The 15,294-nt window shown below is 42.5% G+C and overlaps 1 protein-coding gene and 1 pseudogene across 23 annotated transcripts in view; both read left to right on the forward strand.

Annotated features, from left to right (window-relative positions):
• Positions 1–15,294, forward strand: part of Apaf1 (apoptotic peptidase activating factor 1) — a 94,711-nt gene that overhangs the window by 23,060 nt on the left and 56,357 nt on the right. For all 23 annotated transcript variants that reach the window (XR_007974702.1, XR_007974686.1, XR_007974694.1 and 20 more), the window contains exons 10-14: positions 19–150; positions 4,667–4,780; positions 6,273–6,457; positions 11,585–11,711; positions 12,660–12,785. Coding sequence is in view for 2 of the 23 variants with exons in the window: in XM_052165980.1 (XP_052021940.1) it covers positions 19–150; positions 4,667–4,780; positions 6,273–6,457; positions 11,585–11,711; positions 12,660–12,785 (684 nt within the window). In the remaining 21 variants the exon portion in view is untranslated. The remainder of the gene's footprint in view (positions 1–18; positions 151–4,666; positions 4,781–6,272; positions 6,458–11,584; positions 11,712–12,659; positions 12,786–15,294) is intronic.
• Positions 3,485–4,026, forward strand: LOC127671246 (diphthamide biosynthesis protein 3-like; annotated as a pseudogene).

A 15,294-nucleotide genomic window follows, 5' to 3' on the forward strand; every position in this document is an offset into this window, starting at 1 on the left:
GCCTGATGTGGGTTTCAGGATCTGCACAGGAAGATGGTCACACAGTTTCAGAGGTATCACCAGCCACACACGCTCTCTCCAGACCAGGAGGACTGCATGTATTGGTACAACTTCCTAGCCTATCACATGGCCAGTGCCAATATGCACAAAGTAAGATGTCACATTTGAAAATTCTTTTATTTCAGATTCCTTTTCTACTTATTTTTTCTTTTCTTTCTTTCTTTTTTCTTTTTCTTTTTTTCTTTTTTTGGTTTTTTGAGACAGGGTTTCTCTGTGTAGCCCTGACTGTCCTGGAACTCACTCTGTAGACCAGGCTGGCCTCGAACTCAGAAATCCACCTGCCTCTACCTCCCAAGTGCTGGGATCACAGGCGTGCGCCACCACTGCCTGGCTTCTTATGTTTTCTTAAAGATTGTATTTATTTCTATTTTGTGTGTATGAATGTTGTGGCTGTATGTATCTGTACCATGTGTGTGCTGTACCCAGGGAGGCCAGAAGAGACTCCAGGCCCCTGCAACTGGGGTTACAGATGGTTGTAAGCTGCCTGACGTGGATACTGGGAAGAGAACCTGGGTCCTGTGCAGGAACAGCAAGTGCTGTTTACTGTTAAGCTAGCCACCTCTCTCTGTCTGTCCCTTGAGTTATTTCTTAAATTTTATTTTCTACTTTTCTAGATATTTAAATTTTTTACGTAGTTAAATACTATGTAAAATTTTTCTTTGGTGTCATGCTTTATCCTATTAATATTTGACGATTTTTCACTTATTACCTGTACTTATTTATTTTGTGTATATGTGTGGGTGTATGCATGGCATGGTGGAAGTTGGAGGATAACGTGTTCTCTCTTTCCACTGTATGTGTTCTGAGGGTTGAATTTAGGATGACAAATTTGGTGGCAAGCACCTTTACCCTCTGACTCATCTTGCAGCCACTGAAATCTTTCTTTTCTTTCTTTGTTTAGTTCTTTGAGGCAGGGTTTTTCTGTGTTGCCCTGGCTGTCCTGGAACTCATTCTGTAGATCAGGCTAGTCTTGAACTCAGAAATTCACCTGCCTCTGCCTCCCAAGTGCTGGGATTAAAGGCATGCACCACCACGGCCTAGCTAGACTTTTAGTGAAAATATATCTCCTGTAAGATTTTTTTTCCCAGGGCAGGAGAGATGGCTCAGCGGTTAAGAGCACTGACTACTCTTCTGAAGGTCCTGAGTTCAAATCCCAGCAATCACATGATGGTTCACAACCATCCCTAAAGAGATCTGATGCCCTCTTCTGGTGCATCTGAAGACAACTACAGTGTACTTAGATATAATAATAAATAAATCTTAAAAAAAAATTAAAAAAAAAGATTTTTCCCCCAATTTTTGTATTTTTACTTGTGATTAAAAAAAGAGGGTGAGGGGAATCTTAGTGACTATACAAAATGAGGCAGTTTCTCCTCTTAGCTGTAACTCTCCTTTATCTGCAATGTGGATTTGTTTCTAAGTTTTATATGGAAATGGGAGGTGGGAAAGGATATTCATTAATTCACTTACTGAATAATTATTGAGTACTTGTTAGAGCAGTGTTTTTCAACCTTCCTAATGCTGTGGCACTTTAATACATCTCCCCATGTTGTGGTGACCCTCAACTGTACAAGTATTTCGTTGATACTTTTTAACTATAATTTTGCTACTGTTGGGGGCTGGAGAGATGGCTCGGGGGTTAAGAGCACCAACGGCTCTTCTGAAGGTCCAGAGTTCAAATCCCAGCAACCACATGGTGGCTCATAACCATCCGTAACAAGATCTGACACCCTCTTCGTAGTGTCTGAAGACAGCTACAGTGTATTTACATATAATAAAAAAATAAATCTTAAAAAAATTGCTACTGTTATGATTCATAATGTAAATATCTGATACACATGATATATAACATGTGACACCCACCCCAAAGGTCGAGACCCACAGGTTGAGAACCGCTGTGTTAGAGAGTGGGACTGTTCTTCATCATGAGTCCAGATCCTAGAAGGAGCGTCTGCTCTCATTTAGCCTATGTCCTTGGGGAAGAGAGGCAGTACATTTATAGTAAGACGATGAGTAACTCGGAAAGAGAAGGAAGGGATGGATTTGCTGGTGCATTTGATGTGTGTTGTGACAGAGAGGGGAGAGTCAAAGATGACTGCAGTTGTGTGCCGTGAAATGTTCGAGGCAGAGGAGAAGGTTGAGAGTGGACATTTACTGTCTTAACCCTAAGCACCTACCTACTAAGACATCTGATTGCAGATACTGAGTAAGCTGCTAGATCATAGATGTGGAATTCTAAAAACCATGGACAAAAGATAAAAAGAGAATCAATACACAGATGGGATTCGAAGTCACGACTACCTATAACACTATGCAGTGCTGGCTACTGGATAGGACATGGCTGTTGGCTACATACAACCCGCAAAAGATCAAGACAGATTTCAGCTCAGGGTGGAGATGGGCTAACAAGGTCCCACCCGTAACTGAGGAGCTCTTGGTAGTTGAGTGCTGGGGAGAACGAGTCCCTTTCCTCTGGGGTGTGGCCATCGGTAGGTTGCCCCATGCTCATGCCCATATGGTGAGAACTAATTGGATTTAGTGGGTTGGTTAAAAACAGCAAGTACAACAAAGAGGACAGAAGGTAGGAGCAGATGTGTTTATAGATGCACAAGGGGAGAGGGAAATGGATATGATCAAGATACATTGTACAGATGTAGGACACTTTGAAAAAGCTAAATAAAATCTCTTATTAAAATCAACCATTCTGTAGAAGAATGTTCTCTATTATGTCACTACCACGAGTGGATGAGGGCATTTTTGTTTGTTTGTTTGTTCGTTTGAGCAGGGTTTCTCTGTGTAGCCTTGACTGTCCTGGAACTCATTCTGTAGACCAGGCTGACTCAGTATCTCTGGAGGGTGGGGATTAAAGGCATGGCCATCACTGCCTGGCCCTACAGCCAGTATTCTTTTTTGTTTTGTTTTATTTTTTCAAGACAGGGTTTCTCTGTATAGCCCTGGCTGTCCTGGAACTCACTCTGTAGACCAGGCTGGCCCTGAACTTAGAAATCCGCCTGCCTCTGCCTCTCAAGTGCTGGGATTACAGGCATGCGCCACCACTGCCCATCTATTATGTCCTCTTATAGTAATGCTTATTCATATATTTTAAAAAAGTTTTAGATATGTTGCTTTTTTTTGTTGTTGTTGTTGTTTTGTTTTTGTTTTTTTTCAAGACAGGGTTTCTCTGTGTAGCCTTGGCTGTCCTGGAACTCACTCTGGAGACCAGGCTGGCCTTGAACTCAGAAATCCGCCTGCCTCTGCCTCCCAAATGCTGGGATTAAAAGCGTGTGCCACCACCGCCCGGCAATATGTTGCTTTGTAATGAATAGAATATTTAGACTTCCTGCTCCAGGGTGGGCGGCTAAGCCCGGGACCTACCCTGCCTGGGCACAGCTAGACAAACTGATGCGGTGCCGACCAGGTGACCATGGCAGTGTTTCATGATGAGGTGGAGATCGAGGACTTTCAATATGACAAGGACTCAGAGACCTATTTCTACCCCTGCCCCTGTGGGGATAACTTCTCCATTACCAAGGAAGATTTGGAAACTGCTCACTCATTATAAAAGTGATATATCACAAAGATCAGTTTATGTGTGCAGAAACAGTCCCAGCACCTTCACAACCAACAAAGAGCTAGTTAAATGCTGAGGAAGCTCTCAGGAGCGCACATCCTGGCCAGCAGGGCTGAAGCCAGGTGGACCCAGGGCTGAGTTACCAAGCCCCTTAGTGGGCAGCTGTCCTGTGGATGCCTCATGGGCGTGATCTTCAGCAGCCACTGAACTCAGCATGAAAAAGTGAGCCTGTGACTTGTCAGACTTGGATTCCATACTTACCTGGAGCTGGAAGGATTCCTAATTGTCCATCTGAATTTAAGGAAGAGCCTTCTGAACTGGTGCTTTTCCTTCGATTGGTTGCATCATTTGAATATCTGAAAATTCATTTTCTGAAAATAACATCATCTGCCTCAGTACTGAAAAAAAAAAGAATACTTAGAATTTTATCTAGTTAAATGTGTGTTTGTATGTTTGTGTATGTGTGTATGATTGTATACATGAGCACATGTACATATGTTTGTATATGTATGATTGCACATGGGAGCAAATGCAATTTGCTTGTGCATGTGTGTGTGTGATTGCATGTGAACACATGCACATGTATTTGTATGTTTGTGTATGTATGTGTATGTTTGCACATGTGAGCTCATGCACATGTGCTTCCTTTGCATATGTATGTGTGTATGTTTGCACATGTGAGCACATGCACATGTGCTTCCTTTGCATATGTATGTGTGTATGTTTGCACATGTGAGCACATGCGCATGTGCTTGTTTTGTTTTGTGTCATGGTTGCAAAGATTTCCTTTACCTAAACTCTTATATTTTTAAAAAGTTATCTGTTTTATATTTAGATTCTTTATATAACTGGTTTTACTTCGAGTTAAGATCTGGGCTCCATTTTGTATTTATCTTGAATTATGTGTTTATTTTATTACCTTTCCTCTTGCTTTAAATTTTAGATATCTGCAAAGTGATTCTCAGTAGTGTTAGGATAATGGTGTTCTAGTTGAAATATTTGATTTTTGTTTTTTGGCTTTTCTTTATTTTTAAGGAACTTTGTGCATTAATGTTTTCCCTGGATTGGATTAAAGCAAAAACAGAACTTGTTGGCCCTGCCCATCTGATTCATGAGTTCGTGGCATATAGGCATATCCTGGATGAAAAGGTACCTATCAGTGTGAAAGCGCAGTATTCAAAGGGTGTCTCGTTTTGACGTTTGCTTCTAAGTTGAGTGGCGGGAGTGAACAGGATAGAGATCACCTTCCCGCTGTGACCTTTGACTTGGGTTAATTGCTTCCTGGCCCACAGAGAGCACACAAGCTTGGAAATTGGGGAAGAATGGTTCTCAGTGTTCTTTTCTATATGTGCCGAGAAATGTAGTTGATAATGAGATATTTTGGTTTATTTGTTCTTTGGTTTTTGAGACAAGATCTAGCTATGAAGCTCTGGCTGTCCTGGAACTTACTATGTAGACCAGGCTGGCCTCAAACTCACAAGGATCTGCCTACCTCTGCCTTAATGATTAATGAGCCACCATGCCTGATGATAATGAGATTTTTTTTTTTCCGAGACAGGGTTTCTCTGTGTAGCTCTGGCTGTCCTGGAATTCACTCTGTAGACCAGGCTGGCCTCAAACTCAGAAATCCGCCTGCCTCTGCCTCCCAAGTGCTGGGATTACAGGCAGGCGCCACCACGCCCGGCTTGATAATGAGATTTTTGATCTAAGTCTAAAAGTCAGTATAGGATCACTGTTTCTTCCCTATCTATCTATCTATCTATCTATCTATCTATCTATCTATCTATCTGTCTATCGTCTATCATCTATCATCCATCATCCATCCATCATCCATCCCTACTTATTGATCCAGTATTCCCTCTTACTCTGCTTTCTCTTGAAGTCTCTGTTAATGAAATTAATCTAAAATTCTTCAAGTTAGCATTAGGCAGTTTCATAGGACAAGGCCATAAAGCAGCTACATTCCTAGCTAAAATATCACAAAGCTAATCTCTAACCCAGTTGCTAATATCGTTCTGCTCTGAAACCTCCGTAGTCCTCGCTGTTCTCTGCACTGTCTTCCGAGGTCCTGCTAGGATGGCCTGTGAAGCCCCGCTTACACACTCAGCTGCTTTTCTGGTCCGAAGTCCCGGTCTTCCATATTTCTCCAACAACAACAACAATAACAACAACAACAACAAAACAGACAAACAATCCCCCCCCCCACAGGCATATTCAGTATTACCTCAGTCCTGACCAACTTCTGTTTTAGGTCCTTTTCTATTGTTGAGGCACCAGACAACTTGTAAAATAAGCATTTACCTGGGGCTTGCCTACAGTTTTAGAGGATGTGGCCAAGACCATCATGCAGGAAGCATGGTAGCGTACAAGCAGGCTTTGGCACTGAAGCAGCAGCTCTGAGCTGGCATGTTGAGGCAACAGCCAGAAGGGGGGAAGAAGGGAGGGAGGGAGGGAGGAAGAGAAGAGAAGAGAGGGGGAGAAGTAGAGAATGAGATTACTGTATTTATTCCCTAGTGGCTGCTGTTATATATTTTAGTTCATGTAGGCTTCATTTCAGATTAAAAATGTTGAGATCATAGAAACAAAGAGATGTCAGGTTTTGCTCTGTCTCTGTGTCTAACAGATTTCAGTTTATTCTTAGGATTGTGCAGTCTGTGAGAATTTTCAAGAGTTTTTGTCTTTAAATGGACACCTTCTTGGACGACAGCCATTTCCTAATATTGTACAGCTGGGCCTCTGTGAACCAGAAACTTCCGAAGTTTATCAGCAAGCGAAGCTGCAGGCCAAGCAGGAGGTGGATAGTGGGCGTCTTTACCTGGAGTGGATGTGAGTTGCCAGAGAGACCAGAGGGACTCTGCTATTAACTGTTCTTTTCCAGGGGTCAACAGACTTACTTTGTGAGATTTAACTATTTTAGAAACGTAATAAGTATTCCTACTGTCTTAGTTACTGCTGTGAACAGACACCATGACCAAGGCAACTCAACATTTAATTGGGGCTGGCTTACTGGTTCAGAGGTTCAATCCATTATCATCAAGGTAGGAGCATGGCAGTGTCAGTGCAGTCATGGTGCTGGAGGAGCTGAGAGTTCTACATCTTCATCTGAAGGCAAACAGGAGAAGACTGGTTTCCAGGCAGCTAGGAGGAGGCTCTCTTAAAGCCCAGACCCACAAGGTCTCTCAAAGCCCTTCCTCCAACAAGGCCACACTCACTCCAAGGCCACACCTCCTGATAGTGCCACTCCCTGGACCAAGCATATTCAGACCACCACACCTACTCAGTAGAAAGTTCCAGAGAAGTAAGCACAGGAGAAAATAATTATATTATCACAGTCCATAGAAACAAACAGGTCATCTTTAATATTAATGTCAAATGCTACCATAATCTAATATGGTAGTGATGACCATAAACTTTGGAGCCATAGACCTAAGTTTGAGTCTCCATACTAAAACTTAGACCTTTTATGATTTTTTTTCTTTTTGGATTTTTTTGAGACAGGGTTTCTCTGTGTAGCCCTAGCTGTCCTGGAACTCATTCTGTAGACCAGGCTGGCCTCGAACTCAGAAATCCGCCTGCCGCTGCCTCCCAGAGTGCTGGGATTACAGGCGTGCGCCCCCACCGCCCGGCTTATGATTTTTTAACATACTGTACTTTACTTTCTTGTGGAAATGATAATTTTTTGAGGTAAATACTACTTTTGTCAAGATTTAAATGAGATAATGTTTATAAAGGCACTTTTACTTTGCTTTGCCATAGAGATTTTATTTAATGCCACTGAATTTTAATTTTTAGGTCTTTTTTAAAATCATTTTTACAGTCTTTTTTCTTCTTTTCCTATTTGTATGTGTATGGTGTGCACCTCTGTATGTATGCATGTTTGTAAGTATGTGTGCAGTGTACATGTATGTGTGGGTGTGTGGATGTGGAACCCTATGTTAATATCAGGACTCTTCCATGACAGCTCTTCTTTCTTATTCTCTGAGGCAGGATCTCTCAGTCAAAGCAAGGGCTCCCTAACATGTCTGATCTTGCTTGGCAGCTTCCTCTGGAGACTATCCTGTGTGTCTCTGCATTCTGAGACTAGTATGTAGGTGTGCAGTGTGCATGCATGTGTGGGCATGAGTGGATGTCCTAGGAAGCCATGCCTGCCTAACACTTAGATGGGCTATGGAGATCCAAACTCCTGTCATCTTGCTCCTGAGGCATTTCCCCAGCCTGATTCTTCATATTTTTTTTAAAAGATATATCACTTATTTTTGTTTATGTGTAGTGTGTGTCTGAGTAGGTTTATGTGTGTCCATGCATATAGGTTCCTGGACAGGTCAGAGAGCACTGGATCCTCTAGAACTGGTCTAACAGGTGGTGGTAAGCCATCCGATGTGGGTGCTGAGAACCAGACCCCAGTCTTCTGTGAGAGCAGTAAGTGGTCTTAACTGCTGGCTCAGCTCTTCAGCCCCAATTCTTCCTTATCTTAAAGAAAGACTGTTCACAGGGCAGGAGACATTGTTCATGTTTGAAAATCACCTTTGTTCATTTACTTGGTGTATATGTGTTTGCGTGTGTATGTTTTTGGGTGTGAGTGGATATGCAACAACACACCTGTGGCATCAGAGAATAACTTGGAGAAATCAGGTCCCTCTTCTGCCGTGTGGGTCCCAGGGATTGGCCATCATGCCAGCTCCTAACATGTTTGTTGATTAAAGCAACAACACATTGAAGAGTTAGAGCCATGACTCTTGCTGGTTTGACTGAGGACCAGGTTCAGTGTCCAGCGGGTGGCTTACAAGCCCCCAGTGACTCCCGTCAGGGACATTTCATGTCTTTGGCCTTCATGGGCAGTGTACTCACATACACGTATCCACGTATAGACTCACACATAATTACAGTTTTTAGTTAAAAAATTGAGAGATGTAAAATGAAAATTCATACTTCCTATTCCCCCTTTCCCAGACTCAACCATCTTTTAACATTTTGTCCAAAAGGGACATTTTTACTTCCATTAAGGCAGTGTGGAAGTTTGCTTCCACTGAGGATAGCAGGTTTTCTAACTTGTGGACGCTCCATTAGATCTGTTGATGCTCTAGAATACTCCTTGTTTTTTCTCTTACCACCTCTTAGCCGTGCTTGTTTTCATCTTTTTACTCAGTTTTTCTTCTGTATTAGTTCATCTGTTCGGTAGTGCATAATAGTTTGGGGATTAGAATAGGATTCTTGCCCTTCATTGCTTGATTTCCAGCTCTCAGGTATAGTTGTGTATTATTAGGGAAAATTTACTCAACTTCTCTTGCCTAATTATACCAATTCACAGCATGCTCATAGCATAGCAGGAAGTTTGACCAGATTCCTATTTAGTTAGTAACTAAATGCAATCCTTTTCAAACATGTATTGGTATTATTTGTGGATGCATGTTTGGATGTGTGTGTTGTGTGCATTTGTGTGTGTGTGTGTGTGTGTGTGTGTGTATGCAGAGCAGAGGTTGACATTTGAAGTCTTCCTTCATTGCTCTTAGTTCTTTCCCATTACTCTTAGTTAAGTCAGAGCTGGTCAGCAGTGCTAGTCTGGCTACCAGCTAGCTCTAAGGAACCCCCTACCTCCACTTTGCCTCCTGAGTGCAGGAATTACAGGCAGGCTGCCACTCAAAGCTGGGGATTTATGTGTGTTCTGGGAGCCTGAACTATGGTCCTCATGCTTTTGAGGTAAGCACTTCAACAACAGGGCCCTGTCTCGAGCTCTTAAATGGATTCTTAACACTTGATCTGATCAAATGGACAGATTCAGTTCTTTCTCCCTCAGGAGTTATTGAGATATTAAATTTTTACTATGTTTTGCTGCCTTTCCTTCCATTGTACCAGCTACATTCCAGCTTGTGACACTCTGTCATAGAATGGTTAGTCGGCCGTTGCTCTGTTTTTCCTTACCTAGCTTGGGCCAGACCAGTACAAAATGATTGATTTCAGGGCTAGACATGTTCCCTTTTAGATGTACTAAGTTGCCTTGGCACCAGGTTAAATTTGAGTTTAACTTTTCAAAGCAGTAAGTAGTTTGTTCACGCATCCATCTGTTACCTTTGTACTGTTTCTGTCACTGTCTTAGCTTTGAGGAACTGGAGTAGACGATCAAAGGAAGGACAGGTTTTATTTGTCTGTTTTAATGGCAGAGCCTCTCTAGAGTCCAGGCTGGGTTTGAACCTGGATCCTTCTCCTTCAGGCTCCCAGCTATCTGGGCTCACAGGTATGTATGCCGCTGCATTTAGATGGAAAGACTGTAGTTCTCATGTAGTCCTCTTAACTTTATGAGTAACATGCACGTCCTTATGGGCTGTCATAATTTTAATTCTGTGTTATGCCTACTTATCACCTCCGGCAAAGTGTGCTTGTTTCTACACAGGCTCCTAGTCTGGCTTTTCTCCAGCACCTGGTCCTGTTTTTAGGTGCACATACACTCTACCCTGAGCCTCAGGCAGTTATTGTAGGGATTCATAATCCTAAAGAGCTCCTGTAAAACACACACTGTCCGGGCGTTCTGTTTACAAGCCATAAATCTAGATTGGGCGGAGCTAGGGGCGGAGCTGGGGACGGAGCTGGGGGCGGAGCTGGGGGCGGAGCTGGGGCAGAGCTAGAGGCTATCCTAACTTACTCCCAGCTATGAGGTCCCTTGTCACTTGCTGTTTTTCCTGGCCATGTGGTTCTGGTCCATGGTGGCTTCTTCCTTCTCCATCTTCTTCTCCTTCCTCTCTCTCCATCTGCACTCGAATCTCAAGTCCCACTGTCTCCCTCCCCGGCCCAGTCACAGGCTCTAGCTCAGTTAAATTGATAAAAAAAGTTCCCATACTTGGATACTTGAAGGCATGAGGATCTGCTTGTAGGGTTTAACCACATTTTTTTTTCTTTTCTTTTCTTTTTTTTTGGATTTGGTTTTTTTGAGACAGGGTTTCTCTGTGTAGCCCTGGTTGTCCCGGAACTCACTCTGTAGACCAGGCTGGCCTCGAACTCAGAAATCCGCCTGCCTCTGCCTCCCAGAGTGCTGGCATTACAGGCGTGTGCCATCACTGCCCCGGCTCAACCACATCTTGAGGAGCCAGTATTTAGCATTAGAATATAAGCAGCACCAGACCAGCACACTACAGGCAATAATATAATATCCCTACTAGTGGCATTAGTTGTCATTCTATAGAATTAATGTAAGAGGAAAGTGACATTGCCTTATCTGTCTCCATCTCCCATCCCTCTCGCCCATTCTGAGAGGAGTTAGAGGAGAGCATTTTTAAAATATATCATATAAAAAAGAAGTGTATCATATAGTGGTAGGTGCAGTGTCCTGTGTTGTGTGAGCTCCATTTGCAGTGGTTTCTTTAATTTTAAAATTGTGTTTTTTTTTTAAAAAGTTATGCTTACATATATTAATGTATATAAAAACCCTAGAGGGGCTAGAGAGGTGGCTCAGTGGCTGAGAGCACTTGCTGCAGAGGGCCTGGCTTAGCTACACACACACACACACACACACACACACACACACACACACACACAGTAACTCGCAATCATCTGTCACTCCAGTTCCAGGGGATAGCGTGCCATTTCCAGACCTTTGTGACCACTGTATGATGTGGTGCTCATGTGTACATGCAGACAAACACATAAAAATACAAAATTCTTTTAAAAGGAGAAAACAGAAAGTGACAGATGTTTCATTAAGCAGATTTCTCTTAATTCAGTGACGTCTGTAACACATGCCAGGTGGCTTGATATAAGATTAAGATATAAGATCCCTTAAATGTCACTTTTGTTAGATTACTTTTTTTTTAGGCGTTCTGTACTGTCATTTGCATGTTAGTAGTGCAATAGTTTTCTACTTGGGAGAGGTACAACCATGTTAAAAGACACGTATTATTTGAAAGAAAATGTTGCTTTTATCCTCAGTCATTGAGTTTCTCTTCATCTTTCACTTGTATTTAGAAACAAAAAAACCATCAAGAATCTGTCCCGCTTGGTTGTCCGCCCCCATACAGATGCTGTTTACCACGCGTGTTTTTCTCAGGATGGTCAGAGAATCGCTTCTTGTGGAGCGGATAAAACCTTACAGGTAAGGTCTGTCTCTTGGAAAACACCGGGAGAGGCACATGGCCTATTTGTACAAATTAGAATATGTTTAAATACTAAGATTTAGGAAAACAGTTTAGAAGTAAAGAGATGTAAACTCTTGACCATTCGTAGAAGCATCTTTAGACTATTAAGGATATGGCTGTTTTCAGGAGTTCCAACCTTGTCAGGGACATCCAGGACCTCTTTGCCTTGGCAGTGACTGTCCATCCATTTGCCACTTATGGGTAGGGAGAAAACGGCAGGCGTTAACAGACATGCAGACTCCATCCGCAAGTAGGAAAAGCCATTGCTGCTGCTGAAAAAACATCGGTTAAACAAATTGTCAGAGGCTGAGAGATTTCTGACAGTATGGGAATTGGATAGATTGGTTCCAAAGGTACTTCCGTTCTCACTGTGTTTTTTGGGAAGCACAGAGAGTGCTTTTCCCTCATACTTTTATATTTAGAATATTCAAACCTTTCCAAGATCATACTTGGATATTCCTTTCTATAATACTTGATTACTGATTATGTTAATCTTGGCCTTAATTCCCCCAGTAGTGCTGGGGATTGAACTCAGGGTCCTGGGCATGTTAGGTAAGCACACAACCCCTGAACTATAGCTACAGCCTAATTTGGGGTTTTTGAGCCCCCAAAGAAAGTATATTTGGTTGTTTAGAATTTGTCGATATAATAACAAGAAATGAAGCTGTATTTCACCACTTCTTTTTAGTGAGACTTCGAAACCCTTAACACTGGATACTTCTCTGTTTATGCTTATATAAACACTTAGGAATCCTGACAAATTCTGGTTTTTGAGTCGTTTTGCTAAATTTCATTTTTGTTTTGAAAATTACAGTCATTAAGAACTTTTAGAGAGGTCTTTTCATGAAATGGTGTGCTGTAGCTAAGCGGTTTACAGTAATAAAGGCTTTGCTGTTGTTATGCAGGTGTTCAAAGCCGAGACAGGCGAGAAACTTCTTGACATCAAAGCTCATGAAGATGAGGTGCTTTGCTGTGCATTCTCTTCAGACGACAGTTACATAGCGACCTGCTCAGTGGATAAGAAAGTTAAGGTATGGTGCTGGAGCAGTGGCTCGGTGCCTAGGAGCACTTACGGCTCTCGCAGAGCACCCAGAGAGCTGCCCCCAACCCCTCTACCTCCCATCCCAGGGGATCCAGCACACAGTCTGACCCCTGTCAGACTGAATGTTCCTGGTGTACATCCATACATTCAGGCAAAATACTCACCGAGAAAATACATTGAGAAAAAAATTAAGGTAGGGAGACATTTTCTTTTTGAGTTGAAATCACAACTCAGAATCCAGAAAAGAGTGTTGGGTCCTATGGAGCTGGAGTTACTAGACATTTATGGAGTTGTTAAACTAGGTGCTGGGAACTGAACTGTGTCTTCTGGAAGAGCACTGTATACTCTTAACCATTAAGCCCAAGTCTGTCCATCTATCTGTCTTTCCTTCTCTTTCTTTCTTATTGTTTAAAGAGTATTTCCCCCTTTTATTAAAAATAGATTTGTTTCTTTTTTCATTTTTTTTTTTTTTTTGATTTTGGATTTGGTTTTTTCAAGTCAGGGTTTTTCTGAATAGCCCTGGCTGTCCTGGAACTCACTCTGTAGACCAGGCTGGCCTCGAACTCAGAAATCCGCCTGCCTCTGCCTCCCAGAGTGCTGGGATTACAGGCGTGCATCACCACCACCCGGCAATAGATTTGTTTCTGATACCATATATCCTAATTACAGTTTTCCCTTCTTTAGTCCACTCAGTTCCTTCTCTTCTCTTCCATCTGGATCCACTGTTTTTCTGTCTCTCATTATAAAAGAACAGGCTTCTAAGAGATAACAGCAAAACATAACAAAACAAAATATAACAAGATAAAACAAAAACCACCACTTTGAATTTAGACAAGGCAAACCCACAGAAGGAAAAGAGCCCCAAGAGCAGACACAGGAATCAGAGACACACTCATTTACACACTCAGGAATCCCATAGAAACACTAAACTGGAAGCTGTAATATTTCTACAGAGACACCCTGGTGCAGACCCATGTAGACCCTGTGCCTGCTGCCTCAGTCTCTGTGAGTTCATATGAGGTTTCTTCAGTTGATTTGGAAGTCCTTTTCTTCTGGTGACCTCCATCCCCTCTGGTTCCCACACTCCTGCTTCCTCTTCCATGGGTTTCTGAGAGCTCTGAGGAATGGGATTTGATGGAGACATCCTATTTAGAGATGTGTGTCCCAAGGTCTCTCGGTGTGTAAGGTCTGGCTGTGGGCCTCGGTATTTGTTCCCATCTGTTCCAGGGAGGAAGCCTCTCTGATCATCTATGAGTATAGCAGAATGTCATTTTGAGGCATTTTACTGTTACTTTTTTTTAGGCCAGTAGTATTTGGTTTTACCCTAGGTCTCTGGGATATCTCGTCTCTGACTCTTGGTCATCCAAGCAGTTGTAAGGTGTGGGTCCTATCTCGTGGAATGGGACTTAAGTCAAAACAGACATTGGTTAGTTACTCCTACAAACTCGGTGTCACTATATTTTGTGCCCTAGCATATTTTGCAAGCAAGATAGATTGTAGATGAAAGGTTTTGTGGCTGGGTTGGTGATTGTAGATGAAAGGTTTTGTGGCTGGGTTGGTGTTTATGTTTTTCTTTTGGTAGCCTGAAGAGTACCTTCCTGTCCAAAGGCACTAGAACATGGCGATGGAGGTTGACCTCTCCATGTTCAATGAATTGTGTAGGTGCTGTCTTTGGCACTGGGGCCTCACTGTCAGTCTATGGAGAACAACCTATTGTCTTGACTGGCCTGTTTGGGGATTTCCATGGGACCCCTTTGGCCAACTTATTGGATATAACCCAGTCCTAGTACTAGAAGAAAGTTTGGTGACAAGAAATGGCCATGTGGGACTCCAGCTCTCTCACTGTTAGAGACTTCATTAGGATCACCTTCATATATTTTAGAAAGTTTCTACTGAACTAAGTTTTGATACTATCCCTCAACCCCACCTCCCTCCTCCTCCCTACCCGATCCTTCAGTTTATCCCCTTCAGGCTATCCATAAGATCTACTCTATTTTCTTCTCCTCGGGAGATCCATGAGCCTCCCGAGTTCCTTCCTCTATACCTAACCCCTTTGGGTCTATGTATTGTAGCTTTGTTTGTTTGTTTGTATGTTTGCTTGTTTGTCTTTTGTGACAGGGTTTCTCTGTAACAGAGCCCTGGCTGTCCTGGACTCACTTTGTAGACAGGATTGTCTTGAACTCACAGACATCCACCTGCTCAGAGTGCTGGGATTAAAGGTGTACACTGCCATGCCCAACGGGTCATCCTTTATTTAATAATTAATATCAACATATAAGCAAATACATACCATATTTGTCTTCCTAGGTCTGGGGGACCTCACTCAGAATGATTTTTTTCTAGTTCCAAGTTTGTTTGTTTTTTTTTCTTTCTTAACAGCTGAGTCTATTGTATAAACAGACCACATTTTCTCTATCCATTATTCTGTTGAGGAACATCTAGGGTGATTTTAATTTCTGGCTGTTATGAATAGAGCAGCAATGAACACTGCTGAGCGA

Source organism: Apodemus sylvaticus, chromosome 20, assembly GCF_947179515.1.
Source record: "Apodemus sylvaticus chromosome 20, mApoSyl1.1, whole genome shotgun sequence".
Taxonomy (NCBI): domain Eukaryota; kingdom Metazoa; phylum Chordata; class Mammalia; order Rodentia; family Muridae; genus Apodemus; species Apodemus sylvaticus.